At 30.5% G+C, this 26,878-nt stretch overlaps 1 protein-coding gene and 3 non-coding genes across 11 annotated transcripts in view; 1 reads left to right on the top strand and 3 right to left on the bottom strand.

Annotated features, from left to right (window-relative positions):
* LOC109597601 (multiple C2 and transmembrane domain-containing protein-like) overlaps positions 1-26,878 on the bottom strand; it is a 62,279-nt gene that overhangs the window by 12,243 nt on the left and 23,158 nt on the right. For 4 of the 8 annotated variants that reach the window (XR_007547118.1, XR_007547119.1, XM_049962232.1 and 1 more), the window contains exons 3-7: positions 24,699-24,840; positions 10,990-11,099; positions 10,514-10,631; positions 5,437-5,606; positions 5,213-5,377 (exon numbers count right to left, since the gene is read on the bottom strand). Coding sequence is in view for 4 of the 8 variants with exons in the window: in XM_049962232.1 (XP_049818189.1) it covers positions 5,213-5,377; positions 5,437-5,606; positions 10,514-10,631; positions 10,990-11,099; positions 24,699-24,840 (705 nt within the window). In the remaining 4 variants the exon portion in view is untranslated. Of the gene's footprint in view, positions 1-1,363; positions 1,501-2,752; positions 2,818-5,212; positions 5,378-5,436; positions 5,607-10,513; positions 10,632-10,989; positions 11,100-11,777; positions 12,129-15,908; positions 16,201-24,698; positions 24,841-26,878 lie in introns of those variants that run through there. The other 4 variants (XM_020013341.2, XM_049962234.1, XM_049962236.1 and 1 more) reach the window with 4 other exon arrangements.
* On the bottom strand, positions 9,470-9,541 carry Trnag-ucc (transfer RNA glycine (anticodon UCC)). The gene has a single exon. It is a non-coding gene; the product is annotated as a tRNA-Gly (tRNA).
* On the bottom strand, positions 13,138-13,211 carry Trnai-aau (transfer RNA isoleucine (anticodon AAU)). The gene has a single exon. It is a non-coding gene; the product is annotated as a tRNA-Ile (tRNA).
* Positions 15,229-15,320, top strand: Trnay-gua (transfer RNA tyrosine (anticodon GUA)). The gene is given in 2 exon segments: positions 15,229-15,265; positions 15,285-15,320. It is a non-coding gene; the product is annotated as a tRNA-Tyr (tRNA).

Genomic DNA, 26,878 nt, shown 5'->3' with positions numbered 1-26,878 from the left:
GAAAAGTTACCCTTGGGTATATTTACAAATATGTCCAAGGGTAATTATTTATAAAATAAATAGGAAATATATGCACTCTTCTATAATTCTAATTAAAAAACAATAAAAATATTTTGGTGATTTGACCCAATTAAATGAATATTGCATATTACCCAACCCAATAATAGGTTGACACAATTAGTTTATAAAATTTAAAAGAGTATATATTAATAGAGATTTATAAGAAAAAGCTATAAATTCAGACGTATGTAATTAATTAAGATTTCCTTACTGGTAAGTTATAAAAAAGTAATTGGGTATGTTTCATTCCAAAGTGATACAATTATTGGAAGACATCATTAATTATAGTAAAATTTTAATACAAATAAAATATGATATAATGGTTGTTTAATTGGTTATGCAATTATTATATATTTATCAAATCGTTGTGGTGCGTCACATCTATAAATTATTATCTGTGAGAACTTATATGCACGTACCACTCATTAAGTTATTTAGAGAACAAAAGCTTAATTTGAAGCTCTGTTAATATTCTACATTATCCTTTTTTGAAAAAGTAAATTCGATTATTCATTAATAAGAGTATTTCTAACAAAATTCAAAATTACTGAGATAACTTATCTTTTACCTTCAAATATTATTGTATAATAGAGGTAATCTAATAAAACTATAATGTTATATTAGCAATTATTTCATAAAATATGGAATTTAGGATAGTAAATTTTTCTGTAAATATAGTGAAATTAATTTATGTGTATATTGAAATAAATTATTACTTATTTCGACATTTTTATTTCTGTTTTAATTATACGATTAATCATATATAATATCAGGATTATATGTTTTACTAATAACAAACTGTAAAAGTGCATCACTATTTATACTAATATAAATTTTTATATATAAATGTGAACTTAATTAAATTTTTTAAGATATTAAATTAGACGTAACATTTTACTATATTAATTCTTTTACCGTGTTCAGATGAATTTTTAATAGTATTTATAGTTTAAAGTTAGTAATGTACTTTTTGGTACCTGTTGAATAATGAATAAGAAACGAAAATATGCAGTTAAATAAAAAACCATACGTAAAGTTATTAAAAATGATAATTTTATTTAAACTAATTTAATTATACAATTTTTCGTTGCATATTTATTCTTCAGGTTTCCTTATCACAGTTGTGATAAGCTGTAAATACTTAAAGACGTCGATCATTAAAAAATATAATAATTTTCTAGTATTAATTTAAAAAAAAATGATTTAATGTCCCAATTTCCCAATGTAGAGATTTTTTAATTAACTTAAACCGATAGCTCCAACACAGTTCTTAATCAGGAATGAATGAATGTGAATCACTTACAAAGGTTTAATCCAAAAAAATCGAATCACTCATATCAATACAACCAATATCAATCGAAACTATCACTCGAACCGATGAATTCAGCAACTGAACCGTGTGAGTTGGCCAGCGGAGAGCGAAATCATTTTAGAAACAAGCCGCTTATCGCACGACGACGTCGAAATGAACGCGTAAAGCACCATTCATATATATGCAAGTAAGCTCTATTCTTTATTTTTCAAGTGTAGCACACGTCACATTCGTCGCGAGGCCAATTTGCCGAAAAGGAACCGGCCCCGCTTATTGGCAACACACAGAAATCTCCCTGTTGATACGCGTCACATAATAGGTGAAGTTTGTTTTCATTTTCATAAAAATGTAATCGGGTCATTGAATTTTTAACAACGGTTACGAACACGCAAACGACTCGCAGTCGAAGTTTTTGCAAGTGCAATAAAAGAATTATTGTTGGATTGCAGCCGTGGTAGAGGTGACCATATTTTTTTATTAAATTGACATTCTAAAACATTTTATTTTTAGCGGTATTGAAGTGAAGCAATACATCTAGAAATATTTTTAATGTAAACATTGACAGTGTGGAAGGAAATTGCAGGTCTATAAATTTATATTATTGTTTGAAATATCAGTCTTGTGCAGCTTTATATTGGATAGAAAAAGAGTAGTAAATCAAAAATTTATTTCTGATTTATAAAAATTATTGACTGTTTTATGTACACGTCTCTTATTTCTATTGTCTTTATGTGTATTTTGTAAACAAATATTAATTTTGTAACTTTCGATGGAACTTTTTGCAAAGTAATATATTTTAAACTTTATTAAAATGCAGTTGAAATTAATTAAAAAACAATTGTAGAAAATGCATTTAACTAATTACGGAATTAATTAATTTTTTGTTGCTTGTCAAAGTATGTGGCTATTTTTACTACCCAATTTATTTCTCGTATTACCTTTAACAACGATAGTACTAAATTTTTAAAGTTTAAATGGACAATAACAGTCAAAAATATCATAAATTGTGACTAAATAACCACTGATAATTCCACATGATTACGTTGTAAAACTAAATTTCTCACAATGTAATTCCCACAATTTGGTACTTACATGTCTGTACAAATTATGAACGCAATTTCAGTTTATTACTTTTCCGGAAACCCTCAAGAAAATCACTTTGACAATTTACTCAACTGTTCAATGATTTAAGTTAATTTTATATCAGGATAGATTAATATTATTATTAAATTAATTAATACAATTTCAACTAAAGTTTTCTCAAAAAACGATTGAGATTGAACCATCAGATACAAATGGATTAATTGAAATTAAAAAATGCGACCCACTATTGCAGAATAAACCAAATAACTCCAGCACAGATATTAGTTTATTAATTACCTGTTTCCGTCAAATTGCAATAGTTACTCGCGTTTCCTTTTAAAAATCGCGATCAAGTCGTTCACACGCCCAGGTAAGTCAACTTGCACAAACCATAACTGATTACACACTATACACATCATTACGCAAAACAAACAATTTTGTCGAGCCCTAAACAAACTAATATGAGTGACTCATAACATTATCAACAATATGTTATTTCTATGTATGCACTTGACCCATACGAGGTTTTTAAATTCGATGTCGCAATTGATATTGTCAATTTTTTTCCAAACACGTGCAACGTCTGAAAGTTATGTTTCGTTTTAAAACATCACTAAAACATGTGTTACGTGTCGGTTTGAGGTACTGCAAAACAATCTATAATTGAATATGTCACATGAAGAGCAACACGTGGCCATTTTAATTTAGTATTAAAATTGGCAAGAAATTCATGCATATATACCGAAATATGTTGTTAAATTACGGAAGCGCTCATTTCCAATAACATTAAGGCAATTAAGAACTAATTCTGTTATGTATATCTGATGGTAACATTTATGATATTTTTGTTGTTTTAAAATAATTGACTTTTCATTAACTAATTAACACTAATAGAACATAGTGTTAACCAATTTCGCTGATGATCTAATCAAGAATCTTAATCTGTAAAAACTGACAGTCATATGCTTATTCATGCCCTCTTTCACTGGAAAACATTCAAGCTCAGTCGTGAAAGAAGAATCGTACAAACTAGTTTCGTAGGTAAAAGAACAACTTTATACAAATATACTACGAATTTACAATGTTTAACCTAAGATAAGTTATCTCTGATAGACAAGAATCCGCCACATCCATTATTGATTTGTTTTGATGGCATTCATATTCATATAACCTTGCATTTTGATACTAATCCGAGTTAAAAATCCGAATATATATTACCATCGATAACACATCAACTAAAATTATTTAGAAATACAAATGTAGGTATAAAAGTAAATAAAGTCTCTGAGTAATTTAACGCCATTTCCTTAGTTATCGGTAATTACCGTAAATGTTAATAAGTCGATTAACGTACAAAGTAAATTGTGCAAGTTTTATTTTAATTAATTGAAAAACTTAAATATATTCGAAAGTATGAGTGTAATTGTTTAATTACAATTTGTATTTATTTAGTTCCTCATAAAACAATAGTTGTTCTATTTTTTACTTACAACAATTATTAGAGACACTGTTAGCTTAGTATCAACTGTTTATAGCAACAATATGAAATGTATCATGTGCAGATGCTTCCTAGGTTTTGATGTCACATAAACAATGTGGTGTTTATTTTGATGTAGAAGGAGAATTTCAACAATCTTTGTGTGTATAAACTAACAGTTTGCACATGGCATTTTTGCTAGTGAGATATTTCTTAGTGATATATTGCAAAGAAAGATTGGTAATTGTTTAGAATCGCGGCTCCACCTACTTTTGTCTATAAAAAACGACATTTTTTTCATTGTTTTTATCCAAAATATTTATACTCTTCGGTGCATTAAGAATATATTTTGATCGAGTAAAAAAAATTAAGGTCTCTCAAGGAAAAATTAATATTAAATTTGAAAAAATGCTGATTTTTGCGGTTTTTTCTTTTATTACTATTTTTATGAAACAATTTTTTTAATACTATACGCATATTTTTTTCAAAAAGTTTATTAAAAATAGCATATTTTCAAAAAAAAAAACAAGAAATAGGAACCTAACCTAACCTAATTTAACCCAACCTAACCTAACCCATTTTTTCAGAAAGCTCATCAAAAATAGAATATTAAAAAAAAATGTCAAAAACGTTAGGTTAGATTTCTATTTATTTATTATTATTATATTTTTTTAAATATTCTATTTTTGATGAGCTTTCTGAAAAAAATAAGTATGCAGTATAAAAAAATGTTTCATAAAAATTTGAAAACGTCAAAAATCAGTATTGTTCAAATTTGAAATTAATTTTTCTCTAAGAAATTTTGATTTTGGGCCAAGATAAGTTCTTCATCACGCCTAAAAATAGAACATATTTGTTTTTAAATAAAATATTGATCTTTTCATTTTTTATGATATAAAACGTGAAACCTTATTTCAATGAAAATTGTTAAATATTAAAAAATTCATAAAAAAATTAAAAAATACGTTATCGATAATATTGAAAATATGGTGTTTTTGATGAACTTTTTGAAAAAAAAATAGGCAAATAGTATAAAAAAAATATTTCACAAAAATTTCAAGGAACAATCGGCATTTTTTCAAATTTAAAATTACTTTTTCTCTAATATTATTTTTTTTACTCGATCAAAACATACTCTTTAGTGCACCGAAGAGTATAATATTTTGAAAAAAAAAAATTGTCAATAATTCAATTACCAAAAGATTTTCTAGCTTCGTGTTTCTTAGAGCAACGTCAAACGTCTTCAGCCCAACATAATTTTGACAACATAAAAAACTCACCTGTTCCTTCTCTTCCTGACTTTTGGGATGCAAAGTAACGGTTAGCAGAATCTCGCCTAAGGCCGTTTCGGGCCGTGCCGGATCTTGAAGGGGCAGGTTAATGTCCGTTGTGCGCAATAAGTCGAGAGTTGTAAGATCTAATGTGGCTGAACCCATAAAATCATCCTGTCGAACGTCATTAACATGAAAACAACACCGTTCAGTTATTAAGCGGCTCCAATTACCTGTAGTCCCCAGTCGTAATCGAAGACCTTAATGGATATTGGAAGAAACGGATCTTCTATAGGCACGGTAAAGCTCTCATCCCATAACGGATTCAGGTCTCTGTAGACAGTCCTAGATTTATACACCAAGCGGCCGCCACATTTAAATTTCACGTAAGGATCGCTTAATCCTGGAACAATTGAATAATTGATAATGCGGGACAACAAACGGTGGATTTGGGTTGAAGAACTAAGTTATATATTTAGACAAGTACCACATTTAAACATCTTCATCTTCATCGTTTGTCTTAACGTTATGTAAAATATGCAGTGCAAAAGTAGGCGATATAAATAAAAATATATATATTTTTTGTAATATTTATTAAGTAATGTCAAATACATGCATTACATTACAGGTATGATAATATATATATATATAAAAAAATGAAAAGAATGATAATTTTGTGAAATTATCACCTATGACCTCGGCAAAGTTCAAATAAAATATAATAAAAGTAGGAGATAATATAAAAAATAATAAAAAAACATCAATCACCTATCATCAGGCAAAGTTAAAATGTAATAATAAAAACATACATTACAATAGAGGGATTATAATATATTAAAAAATGAAGAGAACGATAATTTTATAAAATTATCACCTATGACCTAGACAAAGTTAAAATATAATATAAAAAATAGACAAAAACATCAATCATCATGAGAACGATAATTTTATAAAATTATCACCTACAATCTAGACAAAGATAAAATATAATAAAAAATATTCAAAAACATCAAGCCATCAGAGGCAACAATTTAGAAAAGATAATCTGCCTTCGTTCCTCTGAAAGTTCCTCTTCACCGCCATCAACAAACGGTGATCTTTCGAAGATGTTAATCAGGTCCACTATATACTTCTTTTGAATCTGGCAACGTCACTGCTGAAATCGTCGAACTTGGCTTTGATTTTTTCGCGAAACTGTTCGCGAATTAAATTGTTTATATAAGTATACATGTCGCGTCTGATTATAAAACAAATGTCCGACTCGTCCAATTCCTGACTTATTCTTAAGTAGTTGTGAAACTTATTTATGTAGTCCCTCAACAAATCATATATGTATTCTTGGTTTATGTCATATTCGTAACGTCTCACGGTCTTATACTGGATGTGCACTTCCAAGACGGTTATGTGATCGAGATAATAATCGACTATTCCCATTTTAAAATGGCAATGCGACGATTTTTGGAAGATCGACCGTTTATAAAAGCCACAATCGTCTTACCTGTTGTCGATCAACCATAAAACTAACGTAATAATCGTCGTTCGTGAAATTTCTAATGGTTGCGTTTCCAGGTTAACAGATTACGGGATGTTGGTGGTGGTGCAGCACCACTTGTCCAAATCCTAACATAACGATTATTAATTTAATTATATTACTGAAGAGTTTTATATCTAAATAATTTTGTTAATGATGTCAGTGTTTAGAAAACTGTCTGTATACATGTACAGAGCGGGGTTTTGAAGATTTAAGCGAATTTAGGAGTCAGAGGCGGCGAAAGGCATCCATCGATTATTTGCAGTCTGCCACTGAAAGTTAATCTTGCATATTTATCTTCACGTATCACTAAAAAATCTTTGTGTGCACAGTAATTAAATAAACTCACTATTATTTATATCAGTAATAAATGATATATAAATACCCTTCAAAAATGCACGTCTGTGATATGTTTTTTAATTCACGCAAGTTTTAACCTCCGATGACAATTTACATACGCAGTATTGTCAGCAAGTCGCAACTGTACAAGAAATATTATAAATGCATCCCATAATTAAACTTCTAAACGATTCATTGGTTCTTAATCAAGTTGTCAGAAAGAACCTTAAGCGAATTATGAAGTTTCGAAAAAATCGCAGAGACGTGTTGGAAGAGGTGCAACACTTTTTGAAGAAAATTACTAAACACGTGTTCACGTTGGAGAAGATAGATTATTTGATGTTCATAAGTGAAATGGAAGAACATATAAGGCATCTTATTAATGAAAACCACAGGGAAAAATTGATTTATAAATACGATGTGGAGTACAGAGAAAAGTGCACGGCTAAAAGTTTTTTAATAAAAACGTATATAAAGTTTTTCCATAAATACTTGAGAAGAATGTACAAAGCAAGTAAACACTAATTATACGATTAATTAGCTGTATTAACTTATGTATTTTATTTAAGTAGAACGTATATTAGATGGATTGTTAGGGCGATGTTCGTAACTTTTAGTATACATATTGTATACTATAGTCTATTGTTTATTGAATCATAAAAAAATAAATATTAAACAATATCTTGATGAAATATTAACTACAAGAAGTAGTTTATATATGTTTGTGCTTATTGTTTACAAATAGTTGTATATGTAATAATGCTAATAATGTTTTGTTATGATTTTAATATTGGAGAACTTTTCATAAATGTTATTTAAACTATATTTAAGATGATAATATCAACAATAAAAATTGAATGAATTACTATCTAGATTTATTTAATTTAACTTTTAAATGTTTATGGTAATTTTGTCTATTAAAATCTATTTCAGGGAATAGAAGGTTACCTAACAGATAAGCTTATTGAGGAAGGTAAGTTACCACAAAACATTACAAATAATCTAATTATTTGATAGAAACAATGACACCAATTTTAAATTATTTATTATGATAGTACATACATATATTAACAATTTACAATAAATTCTAATAAATTGTTGGGGGAGACACAGAATTGTAAATTTCAATTAAAATAACGGCTGCCTCTTTTTCGCCATACAACTTCTGTAATATATTGTGTTCGCTGCTAATAACGGCCATCCGCCGTATGATTAAATATTCCTTTACAATACTATTAATAAAACACTCTATGTGTGTGAAAAATGTTAGCTCCAGATCCTTGACTCCTTTGAAAATATGAAGCTTTCTATAATATTTGTTTACAATTTTCTCCACCTCATACAGAATACGTAACTTCATTTTTAACGAAACGTCCTTCTTCTTTGAAGACATCTTCGACTCCACTGAGTCTATGGCGCAATACAACTGAAGTGCAAATTTATTAAACTTGCTCATTGTGTGTTATAAAATGCGGATCGGAGTTGTGATGAAACAAACCCATAAAGTGGTCTTTAAAGCTGTTCACAATACCTGCTTACAGGTACGTATGGATATGTACCTTTTGTTAGGTACTGGTTGAAATTTGGTTAATACAACTGTTTATAAAACTATTATGAATTTAATTTGAATTAACAACTTTTTTGGATAAATTTAGTGTAATAATTGCGATCTGAATATCCCGTAACTCAAAATTAAAGGGTAAATATAATCCTTGCTTCAAAAGAAATATTATGCGGATTGATTTACCTAACTTATTCATTATGAGTTTATGGGGAACTAAAAGAGATAAGATACAATTTTATTATACGTAATATTATGGATCAATTTCATTTCAGTCGATTTCTTATCTTTATTTGTTTTTGAGGTGTCTATTTTTTTCAAAAAAGCTCACATGGAAATATCTGTATTACTTGAAAACTATAGTAAACAGGGTATTTTCGCTTACTTTTTTCCTACATTAAATGCCAATAACTATCAGAATTTTATTCCCTGTGTAACATATTCTGTCTGAAGAATATTCTTATTTACTATAGAATATTGAAAAACGTAAATAGAGGCATACATTCGGCGACGAATAGTAATATTTTGTAGTCACTCTGTTTGAAATAAGAGTTATTGACATATATGTCATCTATGATGAACAATGATAGGAAAACGATTCAAAATACATTTGTCTATTACGTTTACGGTTTAGGTGGCATGCCAAAATGCAACTATTAATTGCTGCAACAAAATTTTCAGATTCATATCTCTTTCATTTGCTTAATTAATCAATTAAGTGGATCACCTTATTCCCACTTTCTGAGCTAGTCCAGTTTTATTTACTACGAAACACTAAGTATGTGATTCAGCAAATAAAAATAAAAAAGATAAATTGACAAAAGTTTAAAAAGTGTGCGATGGCCGGGAATCGAACCAGGATCAACTGCTTGGAAGGCAACTATGCTGACCATTACACCACCATCGCAACTGATAAAATAATATCGTTTTCCGTACCAAAGAAACAATTTTATATTCACACAGACTGTAAATTATTATCGATAATAAAGAATACGACTGCAATTATATTGCAACAAATATATTATCAAAATAAGTTTTAATAAACAATCGAATTTCCTGCTTAAATTAAACAAAATTGTATCAAAAATAGAACCAGTAATAAAAATAATATCAACAAATTACTTGGAACAATTTTTACCCTCTCACTCATACTCAAAATTGTGAATACATTCTTAATTCATAAATCATTGGCCCAGGCAACCCGATACTCCTTGTTAAAAGAGGGTATCTACAACATCTTTTGACTCTAAGACCAACTTAATGTAGTCTTCTTTTGATGAGAGATATTGATTCCAACGTCTGCACGCATCCTGTCTTCTGGTCGTAGATCGTCGACCATCATCAAGCGTATATTGAATTTATCAGTTTGCTGATAACGATTTCAAGAACGATTAGATACAAAAAGCAAAATGAAGAAGAAAAAGCATTTTGTGGTGCTAAACAACAGCTAATTTAAGAATGAACCGAGTAAAATGTGTTCAAAATGACAAAATGCTCTTTGTGGCCATAAAAATAATCTAGAAAATTCAAAAGACACACTGTAAAATGAAAATATTAAATTGATTAAAATTGTCCAAATTTGTGGCAAATAATTATTTTCACATTAATTAGGACTTTAAAATATGTTGTCTAGTAATTCGTGTAATGCAATTTGTGTAATTATTTATAAAAAATGTAGATTTCATTTCCACAACGTGGTTTTTACTTTCAATTTATACGTGTTTTATAAGATTAACATAATTCCTTTTAAATTTTATGAAAAAATGTGTTTATGTATATTCATAGTACACGAATAGGTTTTCTAGTTTCAAATCTAGTCATTAGGCTACTTAGACTTTACAAGTTCCTAATTAATTCACAGATTGGTAAATTCTCTTACCGTTTTTGTCCATGGCGACCAACCCATGGCCCCTTCGAAGATGAACGCGCAGCTGGAAGAAAGAATGCTGCCGCAGGGCCTGTTCCCTCCTCCTCGTGATTTCATCGTTAGACGACAACTGCAAGAGATTTACGAATAAAGCAAACCTGTCAAAAAAGTTACCATGTGTCATTCGTCATTGCGACCGAAAAAACAAAATCCTCCACGACTTTAATTAATCATCCAAGACCAACTTTGTAATATTTTAACCCCACCCTCCTTAATTTTATACATATAAATTAACGGCGAGCCCCGCAAATGACACACCCGCCACTAATTAAACAACAACAACAAAACATCCCCCCAACGTACCACAACATTAACCTTCTTGTCGCGACGGTTCCTAAATATTTTAGTGGAGAGAAACACTTTTACGGGCTTCATAATCGAGACTGCAAAAAATTTATGTTATTCGGAGAGAAAAAATGACAACTTACCGGCAATAGGTCAAGGCCAGCCACAGCTCCCGGGGTTGGTGCACGAGGTCTGGGGGAACCACTGGGAGAGCTGGTGTCCCCGCCGGCGCACGTGCGGCTCAGGGGCGAGTCTGTAACGAAACACACCTGTTAATGTTGATTAATCGACGACACGCGATGTTCACGAAGCCAAATTAGCCAAACGGTCTGTGGGCCCGTCCTGATTCTCCATACGCCTTCAGTAATCGAGTAATTAGTGACTGTTGTGAGCTTTAATCTGAGCAAGAGGGAAAATTTCTAATTAAAGGGATGATGTGGAGAAAATCTGCACTTAGTTGTTGATGGTGAACTAAAACTATTAACAAACTGAAATCCATTAAAAAAAGGTATGTTGGTTTGGCCAAAAGTCTTCGCGAAGGAAATATAAGAAATTGCAAAATTGAACAAAATATGATTTAATTATTACATGAATAGAGGAAATCCCGAAAATAATTTGCCAAAAACTGCGAACAAATCTCACTAGGCATTGAAAATGGTTTTGTGTAAACAGAGATATTGTAAATTAGTTAAATTCAATACAAAATCATAGAAATTCTTCCGATCTAGCTGCTTACATTGCTAATAATCTTGGGGAAACAGTGAGAGCAGAACTGTTAGAAGAGGACTTATAATACGGTTTTAAGGTCGTAAAGGAATCAAAAAGAATCCAAGGGCTATCTGAAGTCTACTTGAGATAGACTTTTAAATAATGGGCATTTCACAGAGAAATGAACAAACACTGTGTTGTCTAATGAAAATATTTGGCGCACCTGGCATAGGATATGTAAGAAACCAAATTGGTGAGGAATATCTTCTTGAGCGTGTTGTATCCACTGTGAAAGTCAATTACAAATTTGTGTGGGATGGATAATCAATGAAAAATGTATACTTATAGGAAACCAATTTACAACCCTCTTTAATAAATTTATTATGACACACGTGGACGAAGTAAAACTCCAACAAGATAATACCCCATGTCACGTGTCAGATATAAGAATTAATGATTTCAGAATCATCAAATTAAGTTGATAGAATGGCATGTCCAATTGTCAATTATTAATCTAATTATGATCTGCGAGTTCACTTAAGAAGAGGGAAGGAAATTTACACAAAATCGAATAAAAATAAGATACAATTAACCAATGACAGGTGTTACTAAGAAGACTAAGAAGAAGACGACCACGAAAAAAAAACATAAATAAATAAAAAAAAAACAATTAAAATGCATTTTAGTCTTATTCCGACTGAAAACAAATATGATAACTCTATCCCGACATTTATAGGGTACTATAACATATTTTTTGTACAACGTTGTTGAATAATATTTGATGACCCTGTATACTGTAGTAAGTGTGAATGTAATCTATACATCGTAGCGTACGTGTGGAGTTCGTGGAATATGTGTGATTGTATGCAACCATCATTATTTAGAAATATATACTGTTTGTGAATTAAGTTGTTATAAACATTGTTTTTTTTTTTTGTAATTAATTACTTGTACTTGTATGAACTGATGGGTTTTTTCCGACAAACTATGATCTTTTAATTGTTTTTTTAAAGATAATGAATTAATCATTAACTGAAACCAATAAATAATTTATTAGACACATTCATCAAAACTGTTTAATTATTCACATGAAAAGTCAGGATCTATCAGTTTCTTATTGCATTATTCATCATCAACCATTATCAACTAAAAAGAATATAAAACAATACATAAAACTAATTAGTAGATTAACTTAGAAACATGTACAATGAAGAAAATTAAAACGTGTACATTAATTTTGTAATGTTTTAAGCTTATTAAATAAGATTAATGATACAAGACTAGACATTTTCATGAAAATATCTTGTGTAGGTCGTAAACACGCAATTTGCTTTGACATAACGTGAGCTCTAATTAGATTGTCCTAATGTGAATTATACGGTCATTATTTTACATCGGATATAATTTATATCCAAATTTGCTGGTCATCAAGGTTAATAAAGAATAAATTTTACGCATCGATTTTTGTGGTAATAAAAATTGAATATGCCTCGTTTGTTATGTTAACCTTTAAACATATTTTTTAAACCGTTGAGGTACATAAAATATTGTCGTTTGAACAAGTGAAAAGAAAAAAAAACAGTTGGCCCATGAGGGGATCGAACCCGCGACCTTCGCGTTATTAGCACGACGCTCTAACCAACTGAGCTAATGGGCCAGTTGGAAAAATAAACTTGATGTACGCAGAGCTCGAACATTTTTTTTATATATTTAAACATACTTGTTAACAGGGCCGGATTTAAAAGTTTAAGCACTGTCCTTTGGTTAAGGTAATTTAAGTCGAACTAAAAATCGACGAAAAGGGAAATGTATTCGGGGAATAACACGGAATAAAAACCAGAAATTCAGAAACATTCAAAAATGAAAAAATATTTACATAAAGTTTGTGGATTTGGTGGAGGCGCCCGGATAGTGAAATTTCTGACACATTTCTGAGAAAATGGTTTTTGTGTAATAATAATAATGAAGTACAACTTTACTAATTATTGTTATTACATTTGTAAAATAATGTGGTACAAAAATAAGGAATTAAAAGACAAAATGTATGTTTAAAAAAAAATGTTTAGTAGAGGTGCCCAGTCGATATTCTGGGACCTTGGGCCATGTTAGAAAATGTTTTCTGTCTAATAATAATGTAGAATAATATGGAACAAAAATCATAAAAAATAAAAACCCAAAATTCACACACAGTATGTTTAAAAATTTGTCGATTTGGTGAAAGCGCCTAAATGGTGGAGGTTCTTGGACACCGATCTGTATGGTCCTTCTCTAAATTAAAGCCGCCACGTCAGAAAATGTTTTTGTCTAATGATAATTTTACACATTATATTTATATTTGTGGGATAATGTAAAAAACACCAGAAATTCAAAAAAACAAAATTTACGAAATATGTTTAAAAAGTTGTCGATTTCGTGAAAGCACCCAAATGGTGGAGGTTCTAGGATCTTGATCTGTATGACCCCTCACTTTTATCCATTATTATATTCGTGGGATAATGTGGAACAAACACCACAAATGGAGAAAAATAAAAAAAAAATAAAATTTACGAAATATGTTCAAAAAGACGTCGATTTTGTGAAAGGACCCAAATCGTGGAGGTTCTTGGACACTGATCCGTATGGTCCTTCTCTAAATTAAAGCTACCACATTAGAAAATGTTTTTTGTCTAATGACAATTTTACCCATTATTGTTATATTCGTGGGATAATGTGAAAAAACACCAGATATTTAGGAAAATAAAAAAAAACTAAATTTACGAAGTAAGTTTAAAAAGTTGTCGATTTGGTGAAAGCGTCCAAATGGTGGAGGACCTAGGACCCTGACCAGTATGGTCATTTTCTAAATTAAAGCCATGACGTTAGAAAATGTTTTTTGTTTAACAATAATGTTGTATAATTTAGCAATAATTGTTATATTCGTAGAATATTATGGAATAAACATCAGAAATTCAGGTAAATTAAAAAAAAGTTATGATGTATGTTCAAAAAATTGTGGATTTGGTGAAAGCATCCAAATGGAGAAGATTCTGGGACCCTAATCTGTATGGCTCTTCTCTAAATTAAAGGCATGACGTTAGAAAATATTTTAATGATAATTTTACCCATTATTGTTATATTCGTGGGATAATGTGGAAGAGAAACGAAAAATTTAGGAAAATCATAAAACCTAAATTTACAAAGTATGTTTAAAATGTTGGCGATTTGATGAAGGCGTTGAAATGATAGCGGTTGTGAGACTTTGTCCCCTAACCATTTATTACATCTCCAACTAGTCACAAATTGTTTTTGTCTAATAATAGTATAGTATAACTTTGTTTTATTCGTAGACTATCTAATATATAACAAAAACCAAAACAAAAATCAAAATTTTTAAAAAATATGGTTAAACAAATTTGCAGTTTGGTGGAGGCGCCTCAATGGTGGAGGATCTTTAACCCTTCTCCAACTTTATCAATTATTTATTTTTGTAAAATAATATAAACCAAATAATAGAGGAATAATTAACTAAATATTTAGTCTTTAAAGAAAGTGTAAATTGTTTTAAAAAATTGTATACATTCGCTTTGGTAATATTTGTTTTCCGAGTGTAATCATATTCGATTACAAATGAGACTATTAATTTGATATAGTTTTCTATGCCCTTTATGTATCACGTTTCTTGCTTATAAAAACAACCTTCGATAGCTCAGTTGGTAGAGCGGTGGACTGTAGTTGAACATACAAAATGGTTATCCATAGGTCGCTGGTTCAAATCCGGCTCGAAGGAATTTTTTTGTGGATTATTAAAATTAATTCGTTAATCATTTTATAAAAAGTCAATTAAAAACAAATGTCCTTCGAGCCGGATTTGAACCAGCGACCTATGGATCACTATTACTTTTATACAATCTACAGTCCACCGCTCTACCAACTGAGCTATCGAAGGTTATTATTAAAGTCCTAAAAATTAATTAATAATCAGTTCATTTTAATGATATCTTAATAATATTTACAAAATATGTTTTGAAATTTGATGTTGGAAATCTGCCAACCCATAATAACTTCTGTATCGGTTGTTTAAATATACATTCATTCATATACGATACTCACGCATCAAAATTTTATTAATTGGAAATTCAAATTTCATTTTCAAGATTTACACCAACTATGGCAACAGACCGATGACATGCAGTTGAGTCGTTAATTGCAATAATTGAATTCGCTCTCTTTTGTTAGTTTCTGTAGTTTTAACACATTTTTTATAACTTCTACTATATGTTCTATGTTTAGACATATTTTTTTATATATAATTAATATTGAAATTAAAGTAATATATTAAAAATTAGGAATTATTAGGTAAATTTAATTAACAAACCTCTGTCGGTGTCATCATGGGTATCATCTGTATCATAATCCAGAAGCCTTCTGATTTCTCTCAATTTGAGACTGTCACTTTTCCTTATAAAATACTCACTAACTGGACTAGATGATCTGCTCATGTAATGATCACTTTTTGTTTTTTGCACGTCACTTTTAAAATGTGTTTTTTCCCATTCCTCATTAGTTTCACTGTCTATTTCCTTGTACACACCAGTATCCATTTTGTTGCTCTGTGTCGGATCCATTAGACGCGTTTTTGAAATTTTCCCATTTAACGCTTGCAAGTACACAGCCCGCGCACACGAACACAACAATAATGACATTAGAGTAAATAAAACGTCGTTATCTTCCAACATGTAAATTCCATTATAATTAATTTAGAAGTGCTCTTCAATTATTATTGTGTCGGTTTATTACATTTTCAAAGACATATTTTTTTTTCAACAGCGAGAGCATGCATTTACGTATACCCTTGGCCATGACTGATGAAAAAAATTAAGTCATTAAAACTAACGTAAATATTTATAAAATATTTAACGATACGAACGACATGCAAATTTACAACAAGGCTGGTTTACATGTCACATTGTCTCGGATAAACAGGTATTTTAGGGGAAACTAAGTCGCTTTGATGTCAACAATTCTCTTCGGTGCGGTTCCCACTTGGTCGCTTAATGAAAATTCATTAAAAATGCGGTATCGCACACGTGCGTCGCCAAAAATTACCTACATCACTTTTAATGGTCCCATATAGTTTGTAATTATTGTAAATATTCTGAATACATGTTCAATTACACGCACATATACTTATTTATAAATAGAACAATTTGCACAATTTTGCAACAGGTTAAATTCATTTAAACGTTTCCGTCAAATTATTTAATTCGTGTGTCTGTCGTGGTGCATTGGAATTTTCTAAATCTCGTCTGGTACTTTTTCAATTCGATCCTATTTGGGGGGAAGAAAAGAGACAAGTTATTTAACCGATTCGTTATTTCTTTAAATGAGTTTTCTCTCTCCTGGGTCGTGCGATTTAATAATGTCTCCGGATTATGTTTCGTGGATTTGTACTGTTTATGCGGATAAACCATGAACAGGTGCACACCTAAAGGACAATGTTATACGCATATTCGTGAAACTGGAGAAAGTCACGCATAATTCGGTCACTCGTGTACACGCCACATAACGAAATCATGCTGGCTATTTAACTAATGCCGTTTTCCACACATTACGTCATTGGATTTATCATTTTTTGTGTTTTAATTTAAAATGTATCTGGGGTAATCCATGTCATATAGACCGTTTTTGTGCCAGACCCTGTTTTCCTAATTAGAAGGGTTTTATCCATTTTTTCTCAGCTTAATTTTGTATTTATAATGCTAGTCAACAGTGAAAATATGTACTAACTTTCTTTTACACAGTTTAGGGTAATTTGAATACGAAAAAAGTCTTAAAAAAAGTTAAAAGTACATATACTTCACCAAACTCATTATACTTAAACTACCGTCCAGAGGGCAATCTAAATGGAGAGGTAATTCAGTTGTATTGTAAAAGAGTTGCGATCGAATGAAAAATAGTTGAGTTACGCTGATAAAATTTCAAATCAAATCCCAGATTAGATACCGGAAAAAGTAATTTATGTATTAACCGTATTAATCGTTTAACTTTAACATAACTCAGTTTTGGCCTCCTCTTCAGAGTTAAACAGCACGTAAAAAAGAGAACAATTATAAAAACAAATAATATTCACATGGAGAAATATCTTATACATTTAAAAGCTTCAAAAAATTAATCTTTTGGACTTCAAAATCTTTGATGATTGATGATGATGACATCCGGCTTCAACCCTTAGTTCAGACTGGTGATAATTGTCGTACTCAAGTTATTTTTTGTCGAACGTAACAACATGATCAATAAAAGGCTTATTTGCAAGGAGAGGATTCGCATTTGTCAAAGCTTAATTTTTGGTCACCACACAATTTATGGGGAATCAATTTCTCCAACTTTTTGATGAAATTCATCAAAATCTGTATTGAGTTAACCCCTTTTTTAAAAACCGTTCCATCAGGATGACCAGCTTCTATCCATGATCCAGACAGACTGGTGAGAATTGTCGTAATCAATCTATTTTTCCTCGATGTAACAATACGATCAATAAAAGACTCACTGACAAGGAGAGAATTGGCATTTGTTAAAGCTCAATTTTTTTGATGTATGAAGCCTCTTTCTAATGGTTCACTCATCACACTATAATGATTAGTCTATTTATAAATATGTTGCACGAGATATTGCTTAACTTCTTCGTTGGTACAAGCTTCTGGACGACTTTGACATTGTTCATTTTTAATGAAAGGATTGTTACTTCCATTTTTAATTTCTTATATTTATAAATACTTTTTAATGTAAGTTATAAAATTGTATGCAATTTACTGCAGATTTTAATAATAAAATTATTAATGAATGCTGACTTTTTATTTACCTTAATATTTTATTACAATTTATTACATTTATATTTTATTATATTTTATTCATAAAGTAAACTGGGTTACTTATAGTCAAGATAATTTACTCTGTAATAAGCACAATTTTACATGATTAATTATTAATCACCTATATTTGAATAAAGAAAAAACTGAGTTAAATTTTAAAAGAACAAAACATTTTCAGAAAGTTGAAAATAACTGATTTAAAAGTATAATTTCTTTTATTCTTTTTTTTTTAGTTTTAGAAATTAAACATTTAAATTATTTTATCCGTTCATTTCAGCATGTAGTTTCTTGATTCAAACGTCTGATAACATTTCCTTGAAGGAAATGGAGAACCGTGCGATTGCACCCCATTAGTAACTAACGTAATACTGCATATTTACATAAAGATCTGGAACTTTAACATATTCGAGCCCTCAGGATTAAGTAATTGTTCAGTTCCTTGTATGTAAATTAACGCGATACACATTCCACAGGTCACTTGGCACAAGTACAAAATTTAGATGGCGAATTATTTAAGTAATGCACACCGCAAGAATAATTTAACCGATATTTGTCATGGAAGTGTACACTGAAAGATGTAAAATGAAATGTTTGCCAATTTTGGAGAAATAATATACGTTAAGCGGCAGATGTCATATGACAAGTAATTTTTAAACCGCATTTTTAATGGGAAATGCAAAATGTCGTTTTATGGGTTGTGATGCAGTCCTTTAAGAACATCAACGTGAATATTAAAATTCACATGTTACACTGTTTATTGACACATTGTACATAAATTTTATTACCTCAACATGTGTTTCGTTGAGGCATTAAAAAGGTATTCAAAAATGATGGTACTGTGCTTGTTAGTGTTTATTTGCCTGGAAAAATGTAGAAATACCACACAATTATAATTATTGTCAGTTATCACGTAATAATTATAATATCCACCGTGTTGTTCAGTATCGTTTGGACATAAAATAAAATATACACACAACGTCAAATATCTTGGACCCTCCTCGTAAATATAATTTCTATAAAAACTAATATTAATATAACGTTTTTATAGAAATGGGTGCATGCAAATTACAGTTTTTCATCATCGTGCAAAAATGTCCAACAATGTTTTCGTCTACTTTTAACACAGCACTGATAACAATTTTTCAGATTTGTGTAAATAACGACCAAAATAATTTATAACTACTTATCGTAAAATGCTTAGAAATCAAATTTCTGATTGTGATGGTGGAAGAATAATCACCTTACATCAACAGGGTTGGTCAAATCACCGAAATTCAACGACACCATAACTAAATCATTTGTGATCAGAATAGTGCGATTACTCCAAGAGAGAGGAAATGTGAATTGAAGATCAGGTGGTGCACTTCTAAGAATAGAATCTAAGGACAATTGTTATATCACCAATTTTGTATGACGCCACCGTAACGTTACTGTTATTTTTGTGGTTCTAGATTCTTTTTATTTTTCTTTCTACCAGTTTTACACCATTCCAAGCAAACAAATATGCCAAAAACGTTTATAATAAAACAGCAAATTATATACAATTAATTATAATTTGTTATTCTCTTTTATTCCCAAAAATATTAGGGAGTCCAACAGTTATTGACGGTGTGTGTAGTTAGATTACAGCTGATCAAAGTTCAAATTTCATTCCATCCTTTTCTAGAACCAGGTACTAAAAATTAAAATTGGCTTCTAGAAAATATGTGCTATCATTTGGATATAACAGCACATATAATATGTAAACTGTTTTGCCTCTTACCCTTTCAATTGAAGCTATTACTGTAAATAATGTAAGGTAATGTATCCATGTCACATTGAAAAATGTACCAAATTCAAATGCCGTTTGTAATTTATGCATTTGCATTTGCTTCGACGGCCCATTTATGTATTACACACATTTATACAGGTAAAATATTTCATCCACTGCTTCAATTTCCGGATTAAAAATTCGTTAATTCCATGCCAATTAGCACCGTCCACATTCCACAGGTCGGTTGGCAACTGCACAAATTTGAGGCAACAAATGGAATGCACGAGGCATTTCCTATTGGCATGACACCCGTGACTTCAGGGTTAATCAATAAAAATAAAACAACCACAGAAGACGTCGTCGCAAAGACATTTTCTGGATCAGTGCTAGACAAAAATAGTTTGTCCCATTCATGAATGAACATAGTGTGACACAGTTTCGAAAAGTAGGGGACGATATTTTAGTAAGCCGTCCTTACGGCTTGATTAATAAACATTAAAATTGAGTTGCACTAAACTATAGTCGAAGTAATCTAAATGGAAATTTTAGGCACCACGAGAGGATTCTACAAAACGTAACATCCTCCGTATACTAATTCACATTCAATGCCAAACGCGACGATAAAAAATTATCTGGATGTGTTAAAAACAATTCGTGGCGGTTGTAAATTTAGAACTGCCCAATTTCATTCGGTTAAAGCGGGTTCTAAAATTATGAACATGTTTACAGCTGTGTTGGTACGTGTTATGACGGCTATCGCAAAAGTAAAACAATACGAAAGCCTGCAAATTACACCGTTCCTTTTGAATAACAACAACAAGAGTCGTAGATGTAGGAAAAAGCAACGGCGAATCATGTGCACACAACGAAGTTTCGTGTACAATGCAATATAAATGTTTAATGTTCAAAAAGGAAAATATATTCATCGTGCACGCACGCCGTGTTGTGGGAATTTTTTCCTTGGTAACGTGATACGGAATAAAATTTTCATTTAGGGGCGACAAGCAACGTTTCCGGGGTGTGATATTTTTTCAAGGACGACTTTAGTGAATTGATTATTGATGAACATACCATTCGGTTCCGTTGTGCAATTTGTTTTGTGTGTTACATTGGCATAAATAATTTATACAGATAATAAACAAAAATTACACTCGTATATTATTTTAGTACTACTATCAATAAGTGAGCTTTGAAATAAATCTTTTGAGGATTCTGGTATAGTAATCTTGTTTTATTTACGTCCATTATTTTTCAGTGAATAATGCAATGCCGTTTATTTCGGCTACATCAAACTGAATTATTTATGGATTAATTCTGACCTCTTTCCTCCAATAACAGGGAACAAAGTTACAGTAGTGGAACAAAAAGGATCGACGAAAGACCAATATGATCACAGTGTTACACGTTACACGAAATGAGGAGTGAAATCGCTAAGCTATATGGTGATACATGTACAGTAGGTACTCAAAATATTATATTTGTAGTTTCCTACAAAAATGTGTGTTGAGCATTTTATAATATTTACTTTTCTTTTATAAAATTTAGAAGTAAAAAAGAATTTTTTTTTTAATTCTTCACACTCCAATATCATGGTAAGAGTCATAAATAAAAATGTAAGATACCTTTTTTTAGACCGTTCAATTTCCTGAATAAAAGTAAATAGAAATTTTCTATACGATCGAGTAATGGATTTTGTCATATGGAACTAAAGAAAAAATGGAAAACTGAGATGAGGAAAACTTTAAATGTGTCATCAAAAAAATTGTTAATAGTGCCCACGTAGTACTTGGCGAAATTGTTAACTTTATTGCAAAATTTAGTTAAATTGACTTTTAACATGACTTTTATTTGGTCCGAGGTTAATATCTTCAAAGTTATCAGAGGTGACTTTTTATGACTTCACAATGTAATGTGAAGTTGATGAGAAACAATAAATTCACTTTAAGAATACACAATATTTTTTATAAAATTTGGAAAAGGAATAAAGATTTCAATGGTGAATTTATTTATTATTATTTTTTAATGATTTTATCAGTTTTTCTAAACTTTTGATTGTATAAAATTTTATAGCAGGGATGGAGAAAATAATGTTTATAATATGCATTTAATTTTTTCCTCTGTCATTCAAAAAATAGAAGCGTTAGTTAGTAGAGTTAATAAAATAGAAATAAATCATTTGTTAAGGTGTTACCATTATTATATTATTGAGTTTTTGATGCTTATAACACAACGTGAAAGAAATCAATGCCATTATCGTCAGATAACATTGTCGTTTTAAAAACTCCTATTTACCTTTAATTTTGATCACTTGATTGTTTGATTGTATGTTCTGAAAAATTTACCTTTAAAAATTTTAATCAATCTTTGATTTAATCATAAATTATTTGTTTTAAGCATTTGATTATTACATTTTGCAGTAATCTATAATTAGCTGACTTTATTAAAATTTCATACATTAAACACCACTGTGACAACTGATTATTGATAAAAAGCTATAAATGAAATATTAATAATTCTCACAATAAAAGCTTGTGACCTATAAATTAGTTTAAATGTAAATGCACTAAATTATTTGTTTTTTTCCATTATAAAAGTTTTTTATAACGTAAATTGTTATTGAATAATTAAATAAAATGTGTGAATCACATCTAAGGCAATATTTTAGAAAGTCCTTAGTCTCACAAGAAATATTTGTGGAAAGCAATTCGGTCCCATCCAAAATTGTACGGGAATATTATGGCACTGTAAAATATTAACATGGGAGCGGCACATCGATAAATTAAGTATTAATAAATTTTAGTGTGCAAACTTCGCCAGACCTATCGATTCAGTTAAAACTTTATAAAGGTCTGAGCGTAATTCAATCACTTTACTATTTAAGATGTATCGTAAACCTTTATCGTGTCGCTATATTTTTACTACCTTACAGTTTCAAAACTTAATAATTTTTAATTGATTATAAGATAATTAAGAGGATAACTGCTCAACTTTTCCCCAAACTTGTCTCATATTAATATTTCCGTTAATATTAAATATATTTTGAAAAATGGTGGATGCGCGTATTGAGGAAAGTTGATATTTTATGTTGTTTTGTAAATGTATATCAACGTGATACTTCACATGTGTAGAGTAAATTTGTCCTCCTACACGTACAAATTTTAGTAAACAATGTTTGGCGCCATAATGCGGTGCCGCAATGTCTGCCACATACTGAACAAAAATGGAGAAAATAAAAAATTATGGTACAGAACATCTAACAAAAATTGCCACAGACAACTTTTTTGTGAAAGCCGTTCTGTTGTTTTATCTAGGGAACAGTTAAACTGCTTTTCCACCAGGTAAAAAAATGTGATTCACATTTATAATTATATAATAAGTTATTATCAATAGTTATTATTTAAGAAGTGTGATTACCTCATCAGTCGTAAAATTTGTGCACTAAATTCAATAATTAAATATTTAGAGGGAATTAATCGTTGGATTACGATGGTTATCTGTGTTCACTGCATTTAAGTGATATGTTGGAATAGCTAATATTCCTTTGAAAAAATCTTTGAAAGGACTTAAAAAAGCAACAGAAATATTAACATCAAAAGTTTGTCAATTTTATAGAATGGTCTACTAGTGTTTCTAACGGCTGATGTAAAAAAGGTATAAAATATAGAAGATAGATCAAATAAAACTCTTTCTTTTGATGCTAAATTTATCGAGTTCTGTTCAGCCAAATCGAAGTTATGAAGTTTTATCTGTTTCAATGTTTGTCTTACCACCACTGTGACATAGATGATTATAAGAAAACAAATGTTTTTAAAATACAAAAACGGTCTGAAATACTTCATGTATCTTAGAAACTTTTTTTAGGACTACTTTTATTAATAATATTTTTTTCTAGACCTATTCGACTTTTATATTTCTAACGACCTTCACAATTTGGTCACTCGGTTCATTCGTTTATATATTGCAGTTGATTTCATAACTCCAAGCTTTGGTTCGTTGAATCAAGAAGTTATGGTTCGAGTTACCCAAGTTCGACCGTATTTTAATAGTATTTATTTTTATCAATGTGCAAATCGTAACCAAAAAATTGAGTAATATTCACAACTCAACCCATGAATTTATGTAAATTTATTCGAAACATCGTATTTTATGATTTCAATTCCGGAGATGGATATTTGAATAAATTTCAAAAAGAAATAAATTATATACTTTTTGAAGTATAAAAAATTATATTAGAAAGTTTATACTTTTAAATAGAAGTAAAAATTAAAATTTAAAATAACTTTTTGAATTCTTATATCTGTATTTGAATGGTTGCAGTAATTTATTTAGACAATTTTTTATGATTAATTTTTGTTGTTTCTAATTTTGTACATAAAAGGTTGACAATAAACAAAAACGTCTCTTATCAAAAACACAAAAAGCACACATACGACAGGTCTTAAGGGACGTTATCAGGAAATGAGTTTCGATCAATTTAAGCGGACGTACAGGTCTAAAATGCTGACTCGCAGCGGTCATTATCTAGATCAGAGTAGTCACTTACCAGTTCTGGTGTAGACGCGGTGTCGTGGGCTCTGAGTGCTCGGCGTGCTGTGATCGCTGCTGAGATCGGCCGCGTAGTCCGTGGAGTCCTGTCGGCCGGGAGATTTGTGACGCCGCTCCCGTTTGCTGTGGCTCCAGCGACTCTGGAACAACAAACGGTACACGAATGAACAACTCCCGACTATCGGACGTCCTGCCCGCCCGACCACGCTGTGTGCCACGTTTTGCGCTTGCCCAAACCAAGAATTAATTATCCACCTATCTGTCTCGTTTTTTGGGGTCGCATCAGCCACCCCCTAGGCTCCAGATTTCAGGAATGCACACACGACGGCGTGACGTTAGGAAAGTATACGTGGCAATTAATTCGGTATGCTCTTCGTGATAAAGTGCTAATTAAATGCCTATTCCCGGCCAGATTGTGGGCTTTAATTATTTTAAAACGGGGACTCGTGTAAACATGCACGATTAGATTGTGAGAATGGATCTTCTAATTAACTGACATAACATGTTTGTTCTTGCTTGATTATTGATTGACCAAAATCTTTTGTAAAACACTCCAACAGGTTGCCCGTTCTCATAAAAATAGCTTTTGTATCCGGGCCAACTAATTTTTTATCCCATATGGAGACATAAAAATGTAGTGGGAATAAGTTCAACTTTTTATACGGATCAATATTAATATAAAATGTGTCAAATGCACTAATATGTACTTAAATCTATAAATATCTAACCGCAGCACTGCAATCAATTAAAATGTCTCACTGCAACTAGATTATTGACTAAATCAACGAAAAACTATTTATTTTTGTTCGGCGAAGCTGTTAGAAAATTGTCAGGTGCTCGGCAATTCTGAAAATGCTTCAGCGCCTCGAGTTTGGAAATTGCAAATATCGGTCGGAAAGTTTATTTTGCGGAATTCGCATAACTTTCAGACAGGATAAAAGGATAACCAAAACATTTTCTACACTGGAATAAAATTTATTCAGACATATCCGGTTAAGTAAAATAGAATGATTGAGCTTTTAAATATGAAAATTACTATTCAGTGTTATTCAATATTATTCAATTCATCAGTTTGAAATTGTACCAAGGAATTTTTTAATTTTTAATTTGTATAAAATTTTACAAATAATTTATCTCTGCTTTCTTTAATACCCTGAAATGAAGCTTGCACATTATCTAGGTATATACATTAGTATAATTAATAATTCCTGTTTATAACATTCCATTAACTATAACTACATCGTAGAAACTTAATTAGGTTAGGTTGGATATCATAGAACAAATGTGTTTAAATTGAGTTTGAAACTTGATACTGGATGCAAGTTTTGCTATATAAATAAATTTGGATTTAACGAGATCACCATAAACATATACTAACTGTAAAAAAAAAGGCAACACCCAGAATGGATTTAAATCTTTTCATAAAATTTGGTTCTCAAGTAGGTAACTATTGAAATAAGAAATGATTATAATTTGAAGTCAATCGTAAAACGTATTGTTGATTTTGTTCTTTTTTCTTCATATCTTTGAGGTAAAACAAGCGTGTTTTTGCCACATTTTTTTTTAATTAGTAATTTATACTAAATGTTTAACATGTCTAGAGTTCGAAGAAGAAATAATTTTGGACAATTAAAGGAGTTTAATAAAGGTAGAATAGTGGGCCTGTATGAAGCAGGAATTTCGTTTCGACAAATAGTGTGGCGTTTGAACATAAATACAACGTTGTCAGTCATGGAATGAAAAGGACAGAAGAGGTAGAGCAAAGGCCTTAGGGACTGCTGATGAATTTTTCGCCGAAGAATGTAGGCCAATTGGTGTTATTGCTTATGATAGAAAGTGATCCTCAGTTTTCATTAGTGAACTTAAGAAGAGATCTCGGAGTTCTTTAGAAAGATAAGATCTTCAGATAGATCGAATATGTGTGGATTATGGTGGGACGACCCTTAAGGAATTTACAGGGCCCTCCACTTATTCTTAATGAAAGACGCCAGATTCAGTTCGTGTGATATGAGATACCACAAGAAAAAAGCTCTAATTAGATCAGTGCCACGACGAGTTAATGAGTGTCTTAATGAAAGAGAGTCCGGCCCATTATTAGCTTCTGACAATTTATGCTTTCAAATTTCTGTTTAATTTGTAATGAATTATTATTCTGTAAATATATTTCTGTAAATAAGC

The sequence above is a fragment of the Aethina tumida genome, chromosome 1 (assembly GCF_024364675.1).
Source record: "Aethina tumida isolate Nest 87 chromosome 1, icAetTumi1.1, whole genome shotgun sequence".
NCBI classification, from domain to species: domain Eukaryota; kingdom Metazoa; phylum Arthropoda; class Insecta; order Coleoptera; family Nitidulidae; genus Aethina; species Aethina tumida.
Note: the sequence above shows the minus strand (reverse complement) of the source record. Positions and strands in the feature narration are given on the sequence as shown.